Genomic DNA, 22454 nt, shown 5'->3' with positions numbered 1-22454 from the left:
GAGGCGTGACGAAGCAATGGTATACCAGTGAATGTGAATGGGCTTGAAAGGAAGGTGACATATTAAGGAAAAGAAAAAAGAATAATTGAATGACAAACAAACATAATGGTTGAAAAATATATTTTCTCCCCTGGTTTGTCATTTTCATTTCAACCATATTGTGACCATGTCAGACATTCAATCCTCAGAGAATGTTCACCATCACCTCGTAGACATGCATTGTGTCCAGGAAGAAAAAAATTAAAAAGGAAAATAGCACTGCAACAAACTTTTATTATCAGTTCATCTGCTCAGTATTTTTTTGATTACTTGTTTGGTCATGACAAAAATGGCAATCACCACTTTGCAGAGGATGCATCTTCCAATAATTTAAGAAGCTGGAACCTGAGTATTTTTGCATGAGACTAAGATGGGAATTGTCGACACTATCTGATTTAATTCAAAATTGTTCAGGCTACTCAGGTTCAAGTCAAGGAAGTGACTTAAATTAAAGGTCAAGAGGCAAAAGGTCTACTAATATCCAGCAGCAACATAACCTAGAGGTATTCGTCCAGAAAAACCTGCTGACCCAGAATCAGATATACTTTCACCTTCTTAATGGCTGGGCTGTAGGGATACTGAGGTTTGGTAATCTGATCTGAGATCTGTAGCTGAAGGGGGCCAGTCCGATTTCCACCAGCTTACATCAGGTTGTACTTGACCTGCAGAGCGTTCAGCATTTTAGCTAGCATGTTGGTAATCTGCTTAACTGAGCTTTGGGGAGATGGAGTTTCTCTCTCTGTTTCACTCACAAATCCACTTCCATCCTTTCTCACACACAAAGACGCACTTTCACCATCACTCTGTGTCACACACACACACACACACACACACACACACACAATCTGACCGTACTCCATCCTGTCTGTTTTCATTCCCTCCCTCTCACCTTTCAGACCCTGTCACAGTCTTATCCCCATCTGTCTCTTCTTTCTCTTTGTTTCCTCGAACACAAACAACTGGTTTTCAGTGCTTTACATCCACACTGCTTTCTCTTTTATATGTTTACATGTTGAAATTTAACTGCATCCTTAGAACTCAAAGGTTTAAGCTGCAGCATGCGTCTTGCTCCTGCAGTTTTCACAGATCGAAACCAAAAACCAAAGCTTTTTTTCATCAAGTCTTCATGCACAGTGTCTTCTTTGTGCAGCTCAAATAGAACCACTCAATTATGAATTTTATGTATTTACACCAACTCCCCACTCTGGTTACAGTGTTGGCCAATGTCTACACATGGTTTACACCAGCTCCTCAAGGAGCAAAATGCCAGCATAGTGAGTTACGCAAAGCGACCTCAGACTCGCATGAAGTCACCCGACCGTCTGCTTCGTCTGCTTTTTCACCACCACAACCAACAAACATTTGTTTTGTCCTCTGCTTGTTGAAAATGCAGTCAGCTGTTGAAGCATGTCCTAGTAGTGTTTAACGTCTGAAACATAAAGAGCTGCTTGAGACGGCTGCAAGCTGCGTGGAACCGCAGAGTACCAGTCCAAACAGCAGGTTTGTGGGATGCCAGCAGGGGTTGGAATGGGCTCGTGGGCACAATGCTCGACTCCGTGGCTTCAGGTTTGGATGAGGGAAGTAAAAAAAAACATCATGTCTTCACCACCAAAAAAATAAACCCTACAATTTTCTCTTTATTTTGCTGTTTACTAATTGGCTGCTTTTCCTCAAACCAGAGTAGTTGTTACATAAAGACGATTTCAATATTGCAACATGAAACAAAGCAGTGATGATTCTGGTTTCAATGTTTATGTTAAGATTATTTACTTGCATTTAAATGGTGATGACTCCTGAAAACGACTAGGGGACGGGTTGAAAGATCAGGGAGAAAAGCTAGTAGTGGTCATTGAGTTAATATTATTTTATCACAGATGAGCATTCACAAGCTCACGATGCTCAAATTGGCTGTTTCAGCCTGTACTGTAGAAATGTTTCTGTCTAGAGTATCAGAACTAAATGTAGCTGACCTTTTTTAAAGCTCACAAGAGGTGTTAAGCTATTTTAGATTTAGTCTTAGTCTAGAGAAGAAAATGTTTATTAGTTTTAGTCACATTTTAGTCATTTTCTTCACAGCTCCTTCACAGTTTTAGTCTAGTTTTAGTTAGTCTGAGTGGGCGGAAGTTCGCTGCATAGATCAGCCTCTCATTGAGCGGAACGAGCCACCCACCTCCGGTTGTGTAGCAGTTTTCAAGTGCACCGTTGCTGTGGCACCGCCAAGAACATTGTGATTGGTTGCAAGAAATAAAAAAAGCCGGGGCGTTTTTTTCTCCAATCTTAAAGTGAGAGTCGGCGCAGCCAGACCTTTCTTTTCTTGAGAAAGGTCTGATGAGCGAGACTAAGTTTTAGTCAACGAAAATTCTCTTGAGACCATCCAGATTTGAGTCCTGCAGGGACCAACACGTGAAATCTGGTGGCCAGTGGCTGCTTGCTCTGCTGCCGTTCAGCAGCTAACAAGTGGAGCTAACTGCTAACAGCCATCGCTGCAACAAACTCCTCAAATCCATTCAACACTTCCAACATCCACAGTCAGACACACCAGGTGATTATTTACAGCTGAATTAAAGCTCACAACTCGCACCAACCACTGACGTTGCTCCGATGCGAGTGTTTTTGCTGGCTAGCTTAACATCGAGTTTACCAGCCTGTCACTCATGTGGCATTTGAAGATAATTGAGAGCATGGCTGTTTTCAGCTTTTAATGTCCAGTGGTCCACCACAAACATTTTCGTCACTTCACGCCTCATCAACGAAAGTGACAAATAGATTTTGTCGTAGTTTTTTATGGTACAGATCTATTTTTAGCTTGACGCCATCTCGTTTTTGTCATGGAAAAAAAAATTTCATTATAGTTTAAGTCAACAAAATTAACACTGCTCACAAGCATAGACGCCCAGTGACCACATACTGAGCAGTATTGCAGTCCATCCAATAGTTGTGGAGATCTACTCAAAACTACAAATGCCGAAGAAAAAGTGAGGGATCAAAGTCTTTAGGATTCATCCTCTGGGGAACACAAATGTACAAAATTTCACAGCATTCCATCTGATTGTTGTTGAGACATTTAAGTTTGGACCAAAGAGGTGGTCTGACTCACCGAAAATACACACCTGTGACACACCTGTGCATCGATTAGTCACCTCTCAGTCATGGTCATTTATCATCTGCCAAGGCAAGAATGGTAAGAAGTAAACAAGGCACAAATATGCTGCAGAAGAAACAAAAAGAGCCTCAGGGGATCTGTGTTTGAGCAGCGAGGTAACCCACTGTGTCCCGTCGCTTACTTGGAGAAATACAGGTCATTGCTGCCATTTTAAATTAAATAGCTGGAAAGTGACAACTGCCAGGAGAAAGTGAGCACAATAGTTGCAGATGGTATTTGCATATGTAGTTGTGGTGTAAATGCAACATGAGAACTTTTCTTCTGTCTTTCTCCAAACATCAGGTGTAGTAGAAACCATTGGGTGAACTTCTCTGGCTCCATGTCTCCATGGATTTATAAAACAGGCGGCACTTTCCACTGCGCCTGTGTGGTGCTTGGCAACCATTTTGCTAAATGTTGCTTAGGAACTAAATTGCTTGGCTGAGGAATGATTACTTATCAGTAATTGATTGCATTTTTGTTGCTTTGTGTTTATTTTATGAAACATTGCCAGGTTTATGTAGTAATCATTTTATACAGGCAAAAAGCCTCCACGTGGTGCCTAACAACGGCCATTAGCTGTTCTGAAATCATTATAAACCACAGTTATTTAATCTTTTATCCATTACAACTTACTTTTATTTTCCTTAATTTGTAGTTGCCTATCACAGTTGTAGTTAACAGTATGACTGGATCTACTTACTCAGTACCACTAGGGGCTAAATGGAAGTGCGTGTGTGCCATTTTTGTAATAAGTGAGGGAGAAACAGAGAGAGTTCCTCATCACACACAAACACTGATGAGAATGGACACTGAGCGAGCAGCTGACGGATGTGCTGTGTTTTGATATGAGGTCACCGTCTCGTCCAGCGTTTGTCATGGGGTGAGGTCAGCCCTGAAAACATTTACCTTCCTCTTTACTCAGTTAATTGTCATTTCCTCCGCTCAAGTTTGTAATAACAACAGACAACACTGAAAAATCACCTGTTAGCTGTTATTAATTCCACTGTGCTAACGGCATACATATCTCTATTCTCTCCATTAGCAGGGTTTTATGCGTGTGTGACTCTGCACTACAAATTCACAGGGGTTTTAGCCTCGGTATTATGATCCTCCAGATAATCTCTCTCACACACAAACACAGAAGCCTGTTCAGCTTCTCTTTCAGGCTCCTCTAAAAGTCGTTTTCTGATCATCACGCTCACTTTGTTTTCATATAAATAGTTTATTAGTATCAGTAACATGTCGGGAGGTTCTTCTGCCTTCCATTCTTTATGCGGATAACATACCAGAAATACAGACAGCAATAGAAAATCAGAGGTTATAAAAAATAAGAGGATATACGTGCATGTGTGTGTGTGAGTGCTGCTGAGGAAGAGTAAATCTTGGAGTACAAAAACCTAATCCCAGTCACTGTTTCTAGAAAGGATTCCACCCAGTTTATAATCCGAGCTGCTGAGCGGTTTATACTCTGGAGAAGGAACAAGATGCAGGCAATAAGTCCTTCGATATCCCAGAATCCACCTCGTTTCTGCCAGCGTTCTGCATATTCAGCATTTAATCGCTTCTTTTGGCCTTTGAGAAATCACAGCGAGGAAACCACCCGTCTGTTTCATGTTCTGGCAGTTTTTTTGCTCTCAGTGTTTCGCAAACCTTTAAAAGTACAGTTGAGGTCCATATGAGTCAGTTATTCTCCATCCAACCTCCCAAAGGTCACTGGTCAAAGTACACTCCATCAAACCTTTTATAGTCACTTGATGGCAGGTGGTGTGGTGGAGATCTTAGAGGCTGAATGTGCTCGTCCTCTGGTTCAGGTCGTCCTCCTCTTCCTGTCCTCTGTCTGCCCGTCGCTCTTCACCTGATGCCTGTTGAGATAATAGTAGAGTTAATATCATGAAAAACTAACTCATCCTTAAACATATTTCCTTTGCACACCTGAACAATATTTATGCAGTTTCATACAAAACTTCAGACTCAAAAAACAGCACGCACATCCAGATACGATAAATACTGGGCGCCAGACAGAAGAACAAATACAAGAATATAAAAACAGATCCGCACGCCAGAAACTCCTCCTTTTGGAAATTTGAATCACATCACCACATGTGACATCTCAGGCACCAGGCCTTCATCAGACATGAACAAGATAAAGAGACACACCTCAATATGTACGACCAATAACACATGACTAAAACATCAGGTAAAAAGACAAACAAAACGTGATAATGACATGTAAATTCAAGGTGAAATTGTAGAAGAAGATATTTTTATAATTCAATTTTGTTGTTGTTAACATTGTTAACCATTATTTATATATATATATGTATATATGTATATATATATAGGGGTGTGTCGCCATTTCTGCCTGATGAAGGGCTGGTGCCTGAAACGTCACATGTGGTGATACAATTAAAATTTCCAAAAAGAACAATTTCTGGTGTGTGGACCTGTTTTTGTATTTTCATACAAAACTTTACACATGTTTGTTGAACTGTAACTGGACTCCGTTTAACTTGTTTACTTCTTTTTTTTTAATGTGAGTGTTTTTTTTGTTTTTTTTTTGGTCACCAGTTGAGTTTGATAAAAAACATTATTTGAAGTCTTATGTTGTTGAAGCATGGGCGTTATACGCTTTCGCAACTATGCCGTTCCACCGTGATTCCCATGGGTCGTGCACTGTGCCTGATTAGCTAACCAGTAGGACACACACACTGGGACTCACAGGGACTCTGCTGCCCTAACATGCATGTGCAGCCGGACTGACTACCACAACGACGAACAGAGAGAGAGAAGCTTGGATTGCAACACACACACAGAGGGACTGTGACTTCATTTTCTGCTCAGGATGCCATTACTCCACTATATCTTCCTATGAGAAATAGTTATTTGATGCTATATTAATGCTCTGAATATCGCATACAGCTCCTTTAAACTGGAGCATTTAATCTTCATTTACTTACATGTTGTATGTAATGCATTTTTGTGAATAATAATAATTTAATGCAGTGATGCATCAATGCAAATAAGAAATATAGATAAGAAGTGCTGGTCAGATTTATCTTGACACCGGCTCATTGAGCGTTTTGTAGTTAATTTGTGCATATGCGACAATAACGTGATCAATTTAATTCATTGTTCTCAAAAAGCAGAAAGACACACATTCATATGATCTCCCTTACTCTGTGTTTAACCCGTGCTGCTCATCGTTAATCTAAGAACATTCAATTCAGGCTTGTGTTGCACCACAAAATGTTTCGGCAATCATACTATGTTCGACCGAGTAAGAGTGCAGTTGTGACTGAGACCAAATAATGTGAAATTGCTGTCACATTTACGTGACAAGGTGCGTGTCTGAACGGGGCTAAATGTTAATTTCTACTTTCAGCTGATGTCGTTGTGACTTGCAGGAAGTCAGCAGATAGATGTGTCATTAGGAAGTCACACGGCTGCTGCACGGATTGACCCTGTGACCTTTTGTTTACAGGATACTCCAGCTGCAAGACCTCCAGTGTAATATAATTTCTGGGGACATTCAGTGGAAAAAGTACAAATATTACTTTTAGTCGATTTTAAATTTTGGTGTACTGTGTTCACTGTGCATCCAGCAAGAAGACAGGTCTGTATTTAATGTCACAGACGTAAAGTTGCCGGTTGATGGACATATTCCTGTCCTGGGGATCAAACCTGTGATGTTTCAGTTACTGACACACACAAAATAAAATTTAACACCCCATCTCCATTCATCTCGGTTTTAATACATGTTGGAACTAGGGAAAAAAGCATCTTTATAAATTCGGCTATCTGTTGTTGGCTCTAATTCAGGAGAGAGATTTGAATAACAGAGAGTAGACTTTAGGAAAGTGTGTGTGTGTGTGTGTGTGTGTGTGTGTGTGTGTGAGTAGGTGTTTGAGTGTGTGTTTGTGTGCGTGAGGGTGAGGGGGTGTTGCCCTGAGGGAGGACTAATTCAAGGAGAGAGGAAAAACACAGTAAATACCTCAGATCTCTTATCAGCTCATTTGGATGTCAGTAGACACATTCAGACAGGAGCAGCCTTCACATTCACACAAACACACACACACACACACAGCTGCATGCTCACCGTTGTCTGTGTCTGAGTTTGGGCTGATGTGGCGTTTGTTGGTGCACATGCACTCCAGGTGATCCTCCAGCTTCACCTGCACCTCCCTCAGCTTGGGCCGCCGTCGCACATACTCCACCTTCGCAACCTGGAGAGGGAAGAAGAGAGAGACAGAGTGAGAAAGAATCACACAGAGGACACAAAGCTCTCAATAGACTTATGTTTAAAGGTCCAGTGTGTAGGATTTAGAGACATCTATTGGCAGAAATAGAGGTGTATAATCGCCTGAAAATACGAGTTGTATTTTCGTTACTGTAGAATGAGACATGTTGTTGAAGATTCTCAGTTATCCAGGTCATGGTAATCTCAAGTGCTATATCGTAGGCAGCTGGACTTGCTTGACTTCAGTTCAGAACTGAAGAAGCCTCTTGGATGAGAGGTGAAACGTCTTCAAGCAAGTCTAGTTACCTATGATATAGCACTAAAGCTTAGAATGAGACGTTCACATCTACACACAGAGCAGGTTCTCTTCCAAGGATGTTGCTATGTTATTTCTAAAGTAGCTCAAAACAGACCAACCAAACACTAGCTTGAGATAGGGCCATTCATGTTTTCACTTGTTCGCATCTGCCACCTTGCTTTTGAAGAAAGGCACACGGGAGAAATTTGTTCTGCAACTTCACAGATAGATGCCACTAAATGGACACACTGGACTTTTAAACTTTAAATAATTACAGCCACTGTCCAGTCATAGCTAAGCAGCTGTAACTAGCCAAAGCAGGCTTGGCAAGCTTTGGATTTCTCCACAAATTTAGAGGGTCAGGTCTTTTTTTTAAGTCCTTCCAAAAGACAAACACAAAGAAGGCAAAGGTAAAATTGATCAACAGTGTGTTTGACTAAAAACTGCAAGAAAATTACTAAGGGGGCACCTACTGCATAGCAAAATGCTGAATAGAACACTACTCTCACTATGTAGTTCAAGTACTTAAGGAAAAATGCCTTTCTTAAGCTTCTTATTCACAGATGACAGCCTCGTCTCTACTGTAGCTGTGTAAACACACAGGTGTGTCTGCTCTTGTTTGGATGAATGAATAGAGCATTAACACCCCGAGAATTGACTTCACTGACAGTAAGTGAAGCTTTTTTTGTTTTGTGTCAACACACATCACACTTGCTGCTGACACTGAGTGTCTGAGCCTGGTAACTGAGACAGCAACAAGTCTTACACACTGAGATATATAAACAGAAGTCCATGAGCCGCATCAATACACCTGACATACTGTAAAACAAACAATAACACACACATGCATGCTGACGCTCACATCTCGGACAGGGAGCCAAGTCGGTGGAGCTTCAGGTCTGATTGCACAAGCATCTCTGCTTCAAGTCTGAACAGACCCTGTGAGCGTGGACTTTACAACAGCAACCCAGAAGGTTCAGTTAAGGTGAGGAGCTGAGCTGCAGAGGCACCAATCAGGCCACGATCTACCTTTCATGACAGAGTGCTAACAGATGCTAATGAGCCCTGACAAACACACAGTATGTTTTATAAACCACTCATTTACATTTACTTTAGTTTTTGGAGGAAAATATGAGCTGTCTGGATTTTACTGTGTGGCAACGTGTGTCTAGTAAATGGTTATTTACAGGATGTTCACACTGGAGATCATGGCGGTGTTAACATTCTGCACTGCACAGGTTTGGGGCACTGAAGCATTTGGTTACGGTTAGGAAGTGACAATGGTTTTAGTTTAAATACCAGACAAAGCAAATGCGTCACATCTCAAGCCTCATCTTCAAGTGAGTGTTGACTTTTTCAAGCAGTTACTTCCTGGAGTCTCCACTGGTTGCCTGGCAACTGCCCAGAGCCAAGACATAGTTTCACACAATCCCCACCATAAAACACTGAATATTAAACAAACAAGATATAACGTGTTAATTTTGAGCTTTAGAGGTGCTGCAAGGCAGATTTTGTTCCAGCCCAGACGAGCTGTTTCCAGCTGCTAAACTAAGCTAATCTGCTGCAATTTCATATTGTACTATACTGTGTATCCATCAGACAGATATGAGAGTGGTATCCATCATCTCATCTAACTCTCCGGGCTCTAGTTTCACAGACCGGGCGCTTCGCCAACTGGGTGTGGCCAGGCGGATTTTGCAAGTTTGGCACACCGTGCGTGCTGGTGCAGTTACTCCTCTTTCCCACCTCCTTCCCTCCTACCTGCACAAGTTGGAAAGAGGGAGGAGAGAAGGCGTGGAGTGGGTTTTACACACATCACACCAATCAAATGAGCCCCTCTCCTCGCTTGCGCTGCTCGAAACTAGCTCTGCGCGGGGTTCGCCACCCTGCACCACCCTGTGCCGCGCCGGGAAACTAGAGCCCTCCGTCAGAAAGCAAATAAGCGTATTTGCCAAAATGTGAAACTTTTGCTTCAACCAAGCACCTAAAAACATACCCATAAAAAGGTTAATCATGTTTTAGTTGCCAGAAGCAAATACTGTTATGAAACATGTTGACAGTGAACAGTTTGCAGGTAACTTCAATGTAAGTGTTCCCTCATTATCACAACCAAACCTCTTGGGCTGACAAATGAAGCCAACACGAATGTGCCGAAAACTGCAGTTCTTTGAATGGCCACTTGAGGCTGGCTCAAGAAGCCAGTCAATCTCAATGTTAAAGTGCAAAATGCCCAACTTTACAAAAGAAATAATCATGTTAACAGCTTGGTGCAAAAAACAGATTTAGTCTATATCGTTAAGTTCCCTGTTCATAACAACTGTATTTTATTAAGGCTTAACATTATGCATTATCAAAGGCAGGACACTCAGTGTCAGGCTGTCTGTCAATAGTGTCCTTGGCTTCTTAGTGAGATCCACCCCTCTCTTCTCCACAGCGCCAGCCTCTCGCCCACATATGGTCACTTCTGGCTCCAAAAAAAACAAGATGGTGATAGCCGAAAAGCCAAACTTGAGACATCAAAACAGTTGTCCACAAACTAATGGGTGATGTCACATAGCTACATCCATTATTTTTACAGTCTACACATTTCGCATAAAGCATATTTGCTATAACAAATTTGTTGCGTATGAACATCATTTCTTAGCAGACTGGATTGCAAAACTAGCCGCAGGTGATGGTTGGAAGTTCCCTTCAGGCTCAACTCCCAAGAGTCCAGTACAACACCCACATCACTGCCAACACCACGCAGGTTCACCTGTTGATCACATGTTCAAGCTTACCCTTCTTCTTGAACTCCTTCATTTGAGGCAGCAACTTGCTCCAAAACCAAAGGGTCAATCCATTATTTTCCGGCTGAATACAATGGACTTAAATGTGCTGACCGTCAGCTCCACTGCTTCACTCTCACACTTGAGGTCACACAGACAGATATGATGATTATAGCGAGGTTAGGATGCTAATGTTATCTCTCTGTCTTTGTCTCACACATGGACACAGCACCTAAACCTCAGCCCTGCCATTTCCCCTCAGGCTGTGTGTGAGTGCATCTTACACTCGTGACCGCTTACTCTCTGAATGCTGGATTTCAGCACATGTGAGTGACTTTATTTTTGATTTCCTCTGGAAGAAAACAAAGGACGAGTCCTTTCATCTCAGATTGGGTATCAGCGGGCCAAAGCGCAGAGAATCAAACTTGCCCTCTCCTTCTCCTTCTCAGCTTTTTCCCTCTCGACCTCTGGCAACACACACTAATCCCCATCTTCGTTTCACCCTCTTTTACTCTTCTTGTATTTCTGCTTGCTCATTCTTTTAATCTTATTTCACATTTTAATCTTTGCATGCATGCAGTTTTTTAATTTAATATTGGTAATACTTCCAAACTCTTTTTAGATGAGCAGCAATTAGAATAACGGCTGTGAATATCAAAGTGTGCAAACACTGTACACACACATGCTCATATTTACACAATAAATATCAGCATTGAGTTAATAATGCTATTCTCATGATTTAAAACTACAGCTTAGATCCCTTTCCTGTGTGCAGAACGACACACACACACAAACACACACGAACACTTTGGGTCGGCTCCCAGTTGGCAAGTTGTGACTGTGAACCAGTTGGGATTTACTGAGTCTTATTTCCAGCTCTGGCAGAGATCAAAAGGAAGCTATTATGTTCTTGAACTAACTCACTGCCAGGCTCTCAATACACACACACTCACACTCACACAATGGTAAAGCTGGGGGGAGTAATTGTTTCTGGCAGGTGTAGAGTGTATACCTCCAGTAAGAGATTGTGTGTTTACATGCTCTGTGCCATCATTAGTTTTGTGTGTGTGTCCAGGGTCGGTGCCATTAAAAGACAAATAACAGAGGCCTTTTACAAACTGGTTGTCGAGCGATTACCGATGTTTACCACAAATGTGCCAGCACATTGGAATGGTGAGAATGAAAGTTTGGTAAGTAACATTTTTGCCTCTTTAACTGCAATTTTGTTTGTTTTTATCACTTTCATACTCAGGGTGTAATGCAAAAGCTACTGTCTATATCTCAGTGCCATCTACAATGAAAGCATAAAGTTCAAACCATCTGTACTGCTGGTTGGTCTGAAGTGTGTTGTCTATGATAACAATGAGAATGATATTGACAGGGGCCATAATGGCTCATTAGTCATTCATTCATTCATTCATTCATTATCTATAACCACTTATCCTGGTACAGGCTCGCAGGAGGCTGGAGCCTATCCCAGCTGACATAGGGCGAGAGGCAGGTACACCCTGGACAGGTCGCCAGACTATCACAGGGCTGACACATAGAGACAGACAACCATTCAGGCTCACATTAACATTAAGTAACCTAATCTACATGTCTTTGGACTGTGGAAGGAAACCAGAGAACCCTTAGAAAACCTAAGATGACACAGGGACTCATTAGTCATGTTACTATTTTATTAAAAGGAATGCTTCACTAATAAAATGACCACTTCTGAATCAATTAGTCGTGCCATGTTACCTTGAATTCATTATGAAAACTTTGTTTTTCTTGCATGCCTCCACAGAAAACAGAAAATTTTTAATCATAACATATTGATTTAAAGTTTAACAAGAGCAAAACTATCAAAAAACTACTAAATATCAACAAACTGTTACAGAATTCATGCAGTGTAATCCAAGTCTCACTTATCCACTCTGTACTTTCCAAACACATGCATTTTCACTATAACCCCATGATTTAAAACTATACTGAGGTGAAACTTATCCATGCTCTCTTCAAAGCCAGACTCCAGTACCAGGATTTTTTAGAGTTAATGCATGTTTGGGAAGTACTGAGCCTACGACTGCATACATAAGACTTGGATTATACTGCAGAAGTTGTTTGAGAGTTTGTAAACGGAAGTTTTGATACAGATTTTTGCTGTTGTTAAATGTGGTCACCAATCAATGAATGAAATATTCGTCGGAGGTGTGTGAGAAAATCAAAGTATTCTTCACAAATTCAAGGTAACACAGCATGACTGATTGATTAACAAATGTCCTATTGACAAAAATGTGAGAAGTCGTCTTTATCTTTCCTTAAAAGCTTCTCTACAACACAAAATGGGTTACCCTAATGCTCATGTCTGAAGCTAAGCTTTCACACATAATATATAGTAAAAACAAGTTCTTGTTTTGTACCTTGACTGTGCGGTGGTGTTTGCGGGCCGCCTGGCACCTCATGTTGCTGGTGTTGCAGCAGCCGGTGCAGCGTTTCACCTCGACGCAGGGCGGCCAGATGATGAAGTTGGCTGAGGTGGGATCCACCTGGCTCCTGGGGATCTCATAGATCGCTGTTCGCACCTTGCACACCGCTGGCAAGGCCTCCTCCACCACTGCAGGGGAGCAGAAAGGTCAAAGGTTACAGAAAAGTTAGCAGGGATGTGCACTTGAAACCAAATGTGCTCCATCTGTGGGACACTAGCACTAGGTTTATCTTCCAGACTTCTAGTACTATGATGAAATGTGTACATGTAATATATGTATTGATAGATTAGACTATTTTTGATCAATGTATTTGCATAGAGAACACCCTGTCATCTAAATGATCCAGGTGCAATACACGGCAGACATTTTATTTTACAGGGAAACATACAGTAGTATCATCAGTGGAAAGTAAACCAACTTCTATTCCATATATTTAGATTTTTTTTGTACATTTAGCCCTCGTCTTTCAGTTTCTAAGACCTTGACAGTGTGTATAAGTATGTTTGACTGTGTGTGTGTCTCACCAGTGCTCCTCCTGCGTCTGGTGTGTGTGTGTGCTCTCTTCAGGTCGGGGAAGCTGTGAGAGAAGTCCTTGTGGTAGCTGTGTTTGGTCTCCTCGATCACCTCGTTCTCTGGAGAAAGACAAAACAACACACGCACATTCAGACGTCACACATTCTCACTGTTAACAAAACCGTTCATGAATATTCCCAGATCCCTGTCAAACACACACACATGAATGAAGAGACCTCACTGAAGGATAAAACACATGTAAGAACTGTATACAAGATGAAATTTGGGTCTAAAAAGGTGAAGGGGGGTCACTGAAAACATCAGAACTAATCTTCTGGGACCATGAAAATCATTTTCTACATATCTTAATATGAAGCAAAATGTTAGTCGAGGCAAAGAGGGAATCATCTGGTTATCAAGACACCTTGATGACTGACCGACTGACCGATAAACAAAAAATTGAAAGGAGTGGGATGTTTACATGCTGCAGCAAGTTGTTCATTACAGATATCTTCACCACGTCTCTCTTGATCAGAGCACAAGCTTAACCACGTTATTCTAACTCAGTTATGGTGTTTGTATCTGTCAACAGGTTACTGAGTTCTCTGCATGTAAATGTAGCCAGTGAGAAACACTGTGTGTATCAGATACATTTTAAATCGAATTCACATCAAGACACGAAAACACACACACACACACACACACACATACACTCTGCATCAGGAGTTCACTGTGAGGTCCCTCGTGGGTTGTTAGAAATCTGCAGCTGAGAAAATGCTGTTTTGTCGAGCCAGAAGTTGAAACACTTTATAAAAGCAAGGACACTAATCTAAGTGACATCAAGTCACGAGCCAAACTGACCTCCTCTCTGAGTGCTGGTATGGGTGACTGAGCTTTTTTGTTTATCCACGTGGTTTAATGTTGTTTTTTAATGTTTGTCTGAACGCCGAGGTATGCTTGAAAAGAACGTTGGTACAATGTGCTGTCCAAACATGTTGGAAGGTAAAAGTGTTTATTGCTGTTACATATGGGTACTCTGCAGAACATCAAGGCCACGTCCCTTTTTGGGAGATAGAAAGATCCCATGGGCGTCAATGTGTTTGGATTCTAATATTTGTATGCATTAATTTACTGCTGCACTTTATGACTGTCCTGCAGCAGCCTCCCACTCAAGCTAATGTTCACTATCCATCAGTACTGCCAGCAGCATCATTTAGCGATTCACCACACTGACAGTCATTATTCACAAATCTTATGTGCCTTAAATCTCAGTGTGAAAGCCTTGATTAACCTGCTACACAACAGCTTTTGAGCATTTTCATGGTATCTCCCTGTGACAACCCTCCTCCCGTACTCTTGATGGCTCGCTTGCTCATTCTCATCTGTTGTGTTGCAGGAGCTGAGAGGAGGGTCTATGGCTGATTGAGCCACACCTGGGCCTGGTGTGTGCTCCAGCATACCCTTCGTCTCCCTCTCTCTCGGCCTGAGGACGACTCTGGGTTTTCTTCTTTGTTTTCCACACATACACACAATGCCACGCACCCACACATGCAGCTCATTACTGATTACTGACTACACGTTGTGTTATTTGTTTTAAACTTATGTTTCTTGTAAATAAATTATCATTCTTGTCAGCCAGGTTGTTTGTCTCCCGTTCATGTTGTAGCTTTTGAGGTGGGTTGTGACACCCCAAAAGGGGAGGCGGCCTCAGAAATGACACGATGCCGGTGTTGGTCCATGTGTATCACGTGATACTATTAATGGTTTTGAACAGTCGAGCAAAGCAGCATTAGCTTTAAAATGGAGGTTTTGCACAACATTTGACATGTTTTAAGATTTGTATGTTTAGAAGCCATCCAATGAGCACTTCTGATGAAGTACACAGCCGCCTTGATAATCGACTCTGTCCCCCAGATATCTGTGCTGCTACACAAGAGAAATATATATCCGAGTCCAGTTAATCTCTCATTCATAGTTTTGTGAGACCTGGGGTCTCGTTTATAAAACAGTGCGCAGGATTCATGCTAGAAATGTACGTATGGACAAAAGCCAAAAGTGAAACAAAAAACATGTGACAGTTTCTCCAATCAGGCTTCCACCTCACCATCTGCGGTGCCAATTTCCTGTTTCCAAAGTGTTTGTAAGCACCGGTGAAAGTTTCTCCCATCAAGTCTGATTTTATAGATCACAACTTTTGCGTGGAAAGTAGCGTACGCCTCTTTGAGGCCTTGTTTTGTGCGTATGCAGTGTTTACAAATGAGACCCCTGGCCATTTTTTTAAGATCGGTGCTAAAAATATTCTTTGTATCAGAAAAGGATCGTGAGGCTTTGAGATTCAACAACAGAACAACTGTTAAACTGCTGTTATGTTAACATCTTTTTCATTTTGAGTAAGTTGGTACGTGTCATCTTTACATTAACAACATTAATGCAAGGAGGAGTTTGTCTTGCAGCCAAGTAAGGCAAAAAAACCCACAAAGACCTGCAGGTTTTATACCGTGCACTGCCTTTGTGAGTGTGTGTGTATGTGTGTGAGTATCATGAGATGTTGTAAAAGTCAATCAAGTGTTTCTAAAGTGTTCACAGACCCATCAAACCAATTCAACACTGCCAAACCACAGGATATCCACAGACTTGTTCAAAGGCAATAAATTCGGAGCTAAATTTCTGTATGTAGTATGGACTTCTGTGTGTGTGTGTGTGTGTGCGTGCGTGCGTGTGTGTGTATAAGAGCAGGGTTAAAAAAGATTCCTTGAAATCAGCATAAATGATGTCTGAGAAAAGCAGGACTGTTTTAATTTGACTCTGAATACCAAACCTGACACGTCTTAGCGTGTGTTTGTGTGCGTGTGTGTGTGTGTGTGTGCACCCATCACTCTCGCTTGCATGGAGAGCTGGAGAGCTGTGTGTGCAAGCGGTCACGCACACACGCCCGCCTATATACACAATGTGCTTCTAAAACACAACAAAGTCCACCTTCGACATCTCTCTCTCCGTCTGTTCCTCTCCTCTCTCTCGCTCTGACATGCAGGAATTTGAGCATGAATTATACATAGCAACCCGGCAGCCTTCCAGCGGGCCCTGCTCTCAGACCAATAATGGGCAGCATGACAACAGCATAATGAAGTGAGCCACTTGACCCCCACCGAGCCGGGGAGCCGTCACACTCGGCATTTGCATCTGAATGATGCCAGGATTAATGGTGGCACCGCTCGGAAAAGCAGACACTAAAAAATGATTCAACTATTTTTCACAGGCAACGTGAAGGTCGAAGAAGAAGAAAGTTTGTGTGGCAGGAATTTAGAGTCTGTCTCGGGGCATAAATGCAATAAAAGCCTGTTTTATGCCACAGTTATTTCCTCTTGTCTCACCTCTCTAAATCAGACACTGATTTATTACCTGGATAATGAGAACTAGCATTACAGTGTTTGTTGAAGGTGAATATTGGTTTTATTTAAAGTTACAGCCAGTTTACTTTACACATGTAATGTTTACATTCTTTTTTGTGTTGCTAAAAGAACAAAATCCTTTACATTTTGCAGTTGAAGATTGAACTTAGATACTCTTCAACTAAAAAAAGATGCCACAAACAGGAAGACAGAAGTCACAATTAGGATTTTAAAGGTTAAATTGTTTTTGACAATAGACTTAGATTCCCTTTTTTGAATGCCCAGTGTTTCACAGAAAGCAGAGGGATACTATAATGTAATATGGACGTTGATATCAAAACTTCTACTTAATTAAAATGACTGTTTTGTGGAAGTTGTTACTTAAACTTAAGGGGTAGTAAATGGGTTTCTCTAGAGGCAGGAAGTTTGGTAGCAGAGGGTCAACCAACACCATCAGCACAAATTAAAGGTGTTGAATTGCATTTTTATAACTGCGAGGGACTTGCAAAAACTGTTTTAAAAGAATGGTCGAAATGGTGCAGCAGAAGTCGAGATATCCAAACTATTATATCGCGTTCCATTTACCTCTGAAGTCAGAGGTGGGAGCTGGGAATGACCTCACACCCGTTCCATTAACTGTGTTCCATTAAAACAAAGTAGAAAACCAAAATGTTGTTAGCAATACCAGCCCAAGCCAGGTTAGCCATTGGTAGCATTACTAGTTGATAATAATGTACTACACTGTGTTTTGTACATACAAAAGCTGTAGCAAAATTTCCACAGATAGTTGGACAGGACAGTGAGTACGTGTTTTAGTGAGACACTAACAAGAAGAAAGAACTGCTAATAGTACATTACAAAAGCTTTCACTACTGTTGATTCAGAGCAGCCATATGATTTTGAGGTCCGGGTTGGTGAGGTTCCTCCAACTTTCCAAGTTGGAAATTCAACTTCAGGGGGCGTTCCAGTGAAAAAAAAATCAGACTGGAAACTCGGATATTCCTACTTCCCAGTACAAGTGAAACACATATTTAGTCCTTAGTGTGGCTTGAGCTACAAAAACACTACAAATTCCCACAATGCAACTCTTCAGGAGACCCTCTGCGCCTGGTTAATGCTCTCAAGTTTAAACTCCACACCCTCTGCAGTTTCTAAAGCAAGCTTCCCATAAAAACGCTCACTCCCCCAGCCCAAGATTAGCTGGCATCACTGTGACATCATCACTTTTTCAGACTTGGCAAAGCTCCCCCAGAGCCGCTGCAGCAGACCACAAACAACTGTTTCACGTGTTGATTTGTACTTAACGTGACCAGCAAACTGATTCTGATGTGTAAAATTGCTGGAATGCCCCTTTAAACAAACATTTTCTTTAAAAATCTACATCTTTCATAGTTGACCCATTGGCAGTGGCTGATAAGCACAAAGTTAACTCTGTCTCTGGGTTCACAGAGGGTGTAAAGAGCAAGACCAGCCGCTGGTTTCCCAGCAACATCCGGGGAGGCATTCCAGTAATGAGAGGAGAGGACAGCATCCTCTTACTGTGCACTGAACCAGATGCAACTAATACCTCATTTCAGAGTCTTTTAAGGATCAGACAGGGAGGGAGGTAGCAGCCCTCACTGGTTCATGCAAGCCTCTGCTGGCTGCTGTTTGCCGGCACTAAAGATCGTCCAAAGCTGCAGGCACATCATTTTTAGTTCCTTCAGGTTTCTATCAATGAAATGCTAAAATAAGATTGATTCAAGCACTTTTCCTAGTTTCAAAAGTTCACATGCATTTTATCCTCATATTAATCATTTATCCTGAAAAACAGCTGAGCAGGTATGTGTGCATTAACGTATAACAAACTTTGGATTTTTCGCTGAATAACCTCATTTTGCTGCAGGGCTCACAGACCCATCTTGTGAGACTGAGAGAGTTGGATTATAATGAAGCGCTTTACCTACGGAGTCTATCTCTAGCAGCCGCTGGAGGTCGCTGATGCTGCGGATCTCGCTACGGGAGAGCCGCTCCAACAGCTCCCGGGGGAGAGGAGACTCCTGTGAGAAGAACAAGTCATTTATTAGGGATGAAGATAGAAATCTGCGCAAAAAATCATGCAATCATGCAAGCACCACTAATCTGAAACTCAGTGCCAGCCAACTTGTTGCAAAAAAAGGACAGTGTTCGTACTGCGCCAAAAGAATTTGTGCGTAATTACGCATTGTGAATTAAATCTGTTGCACGTTCCGCAATTAACTTTTAGTTTTCTGTATGAGTTGCAGCAAACACGTAACAAATCTCAGCAGCAAATATCAAACACAACATACTTCCGCATGGCTTACCTCAGCAGCGGTGCGTAACAGGCAGAGGCAGCCGGCGAGGAGGTGGTATACCGCAGCTCTCATCTCCTCTCAGATCCGCTGCATAGGCACCAGGACGAGGCGAAGGTCCACTGCAGGAGCCGGGCTGTCGCTCCCTGTTCTCGGGAGCCCAGAAACATCCCTCGGGAGAAACTGGCCACCACCACGACCTCAATGAAACAGCGAGCCAGGCGCGTCTAAAACTTTAAGATGGTGTTTAACCTCCCGAATGAAATGAAGTGACAGAATAAAGAAGAGAGCCAAGCGTGTTCTGCTCCTGTATTCAGCGCAATTCACTGTAGGTGATTTCCAAAATAACATAAAGTGACCGTAAATCTGCAGGGAGAAGCTCACAGTGGCACAGCCGTTCGTCCAGTTTGAAGCATCAAAGCTCATCAAACAATCAGACCTAAGTGAGGTTAAGTTGATGTCCAGCAGCTCCTCGGTTTGGCATCACAGGAACACCACTGGAGTCCAGTGGAAATATAAATATGCATTCACACATCCAAGAATATCCATCATTCTGTCTTCGGTATAATCCTTTCAAAATCACATATCTGTGCGTTCTGCAGCGCTGAGCATCGTGGCACTTTGTGTGGGCGAATCATTAAAAACTGGTCACATCTTTTAAATGGAAACTTCCAGATATAACCAGATCTGTCCTGGATACGAGGAGGAAAAATGAAGCGGCATCAACTGAAGAAACAGGAAAAAACTCTCCACTCTGCAGCTCAGAGGAGTTTGATGTCAGCTCCCAGCGGCCCTGTGATCTCCGGGGTGAATGAAGTCGGGATGCTTTTAGTCACAGGATATAGCCGTGCGCGTCCCCGTGGCAATAAACTGTGAGCGCGCTTTGCATAATAGACTTAAGAACATTGTAGGAGCGCAAACTCAGGCAGTAAACTACAGCAAAGCATCGTTTATTTCTGAATATTACTATACTAGACTCAAATCTATAAACGACTGCATCACCACTTCACACAACATTTCCCAGCAGTTTACTGGAAACAAGTCAATGTAACAAACCCCATCTGTTCAGACTGTTAACTTTGATGTTTAATGATCCTGAAATGCATACATGTAGCCTGTGTGTTCTTTTTTTTTCAACTTCATCTTTGCTTTTCATGATCATTTTCACAAAAAGAAATTTAAAAATGGATAAATAAAATCAGATGAAATGTTTGTAGCAGTTAAGACCTCACAAATTCAAGTTTAAGACTATTTAATGACTTTCAGGCCTTGTTGTTGTAACACTGAATTTAAGACATTTTAAGACTTTTTAGGGACCTGTAGACACCCTGATGATAAATAAGCATCACATTTGGATTCTGGACTGCTTTTCTGACAAACTGTTGATGTTGATAGGGTTTAATCTTGCACATCAATAAGGACTGAGCCACTGTGTGATAATTAACTAGAGGCTAATTTCTAACCTACCTAAAATCATCTGGGAATCAGTTCCTCTGGAAGTCAGTGGTCCCATTTCTCCTTCAAATTATCCTCCTCACCTACAGTAACTCTGTGAGTGAGTGGGACAGGTCAGTGACTGTGTCAATTGCTGTGTAATAAAGCTCATTAATGAGTGTCCAGACCTGAGATTGACCGCCCTTGGAAACAGAAAGACACAGACAGAGCACCAATCCCAACCCTTTTTGTGCACAAGTGCAAATTTTAGCCCCAATGATGGTGCTTCATGAAAGGTCAAAGGTTCACCGTACTAGACTTCATCATTTGGAAAAGCAACAGGAATCTCTGAGATACAGTAAAAAAAAAAGATGGATACAAAACTGTTCACTAAATATTCCTCTGGACCATCTTCCAAAGATTTAACCGGACAGATCCGTCTTGTGCTTTATGTCCTTCTTCTGACTTCTACTGTAAATATGTGCTGCTGCAGTGGCCTCCAGCACAACGTCAAGAAATGTTTACAAAATGGGCCCTTCTTCCAATAGCATTACCTAATCAGAAAAACAAACATCAAGAAAACCTAATTTGATGTTTTTCTGACATCACCTCTCGTAGCGTACAAGTAAATAGCGACAGAAGTAGCGTGGCGTTGTAAGTAGAGCTTTGACTCTCAGTCTGAACTCTACTGAGCCCAAACCGGCCCACTGGGTTCAGGCCACCCTGTATTTTCTCAACATTCCCCTGAGTTTGAATTGAGTCGGGTTCTCGCCAATTTCCTGGTGTTAGAGTACTATGTCTCTATGAATTAATGAACAGGTAAGTCTCACTTTCACTGTGCTTACCACTCTGCCACGCCAAGAGTGTGGTGCTCTGAACTGAACATTATAATCCACCCCAAATTTACAATAGTCCAGTTTGTGCCTGAGAGTGCTCTGGTGTTCGCAGTGGTTATTCATGAATGCACCACATGTTGTAAATGTCTGTTACCGCACTGAAAAGATCTTAGTTCATAATCATGTATAATAAATGTTTTAATTAAAAAGAAAAACAATACAGTGGAAACTCAGGTTTTTAATCTTGCTGCAGCGGTTCAGGCTCAGGTAGGGCTGGGATGGAAACTACAAGGGTTCATGTAAGGTCGGGCCCGATTTTTTGGTCTGAGCGCTACATGTTAGGGAGGAGTTTGGGGTTGATGGTTGTGACAACAAAGGGTCTGGAGCCAGAGACTGCTGTCCACATCCTGACTCCTATTAACAGTCAACTTTAATTACAATCTAACTTAAATTAAGTAGTTTTAGTTGCCTTGACCTTAAAATGTTTACATGGAGAACTTTAAACAGTTATTTTTAGCAGTTTTGGAAGGCAATGAGAGACGATATTCATCCGGCTGATAAGGCATCAGATCAGAAAATGAAACAATTTGGTTTCCTTAAGAAAGCAACGATAAACCTATTTGGTAATTTTGGTTTGAGGACTTGTTACCATGTGAGTAACTCTGACAAAAAATACTTTCATTTCAAGAAAACTGAGTTACTTTGAAAGTGTCCATTCATCCAATACCTATACCACCTGATCAGGGTTGCAGGAGCTCAGCACACATTGGACAGGATGCAGGTAACACCCTGAATAGATCACTAGCCCGTCACTGGAAGTTCACCTTCAGCATCTATTGAAATGAATGGAAATCAACATAGAAGGTCAATCTTAAAGAGCTGTAGTGGTATTTTTTGGGATGGTGACAGTTTGCAATCCTGTGATCTGTAATTAATGTGTGTAAACATGCAACATGCACTGACTTGGTTCTTTACTATGAATCCAACTGAGAGTCTGTGAGATGAAAAGCAG

The 22454-nt window shown here is 41.8% G+C and overlaps 1 protein-coding gene across 1 annotated transcript; it reads right to left on the bottom strand.

Moving 5' to 3' along the window:
• Nucleotides 1–4422: 4422 nt before the first annotated feature.
• Nucleotides 4423–19979, bottom strand: LOC126391062 (platelet-derived growth factor subunit A-like). Its single transcript, XM_050045663.1, has 6 exons — nt 19185–19979; nt 18803–18899; nt 13483–13590; nt 12893–13086; nt 7281–7407; nt 4423–5046 (listed from the first exon to the last, which is right to left on the bottom strand). Exons 1-6 carry the CDS (start codon nt 19245–19247, stop codon nt 5036–5038), a joined length of 600 nt encoding a protein of 199 aa, XP_049901620.1. The 5' UTR covers nt 19248–19979; the 3' UTR covers nt 4423–5035.
• Between the last annotated feature and the right edge of the window lie 2475 nt (nt 19980–22454).

This window comes from Epinephelus moara, chromosome 5, assembly GCF_006386435.1.
Source record: "Epinephelus moara isolate mb chromosome 5, YSFRI_EMoa_1.0, whole genome shotgun sequence".
In the NCBI taxonomy this organism is placed as follows: Eukaryota; Metazoa; Chordata; class Actinopteri; order Perciformes; family Serranidae; genus Epinephelus; species Epinephelus moara.
This window is presented reverse-complemented; position numbering and strand designations above follow the sequence as displayed.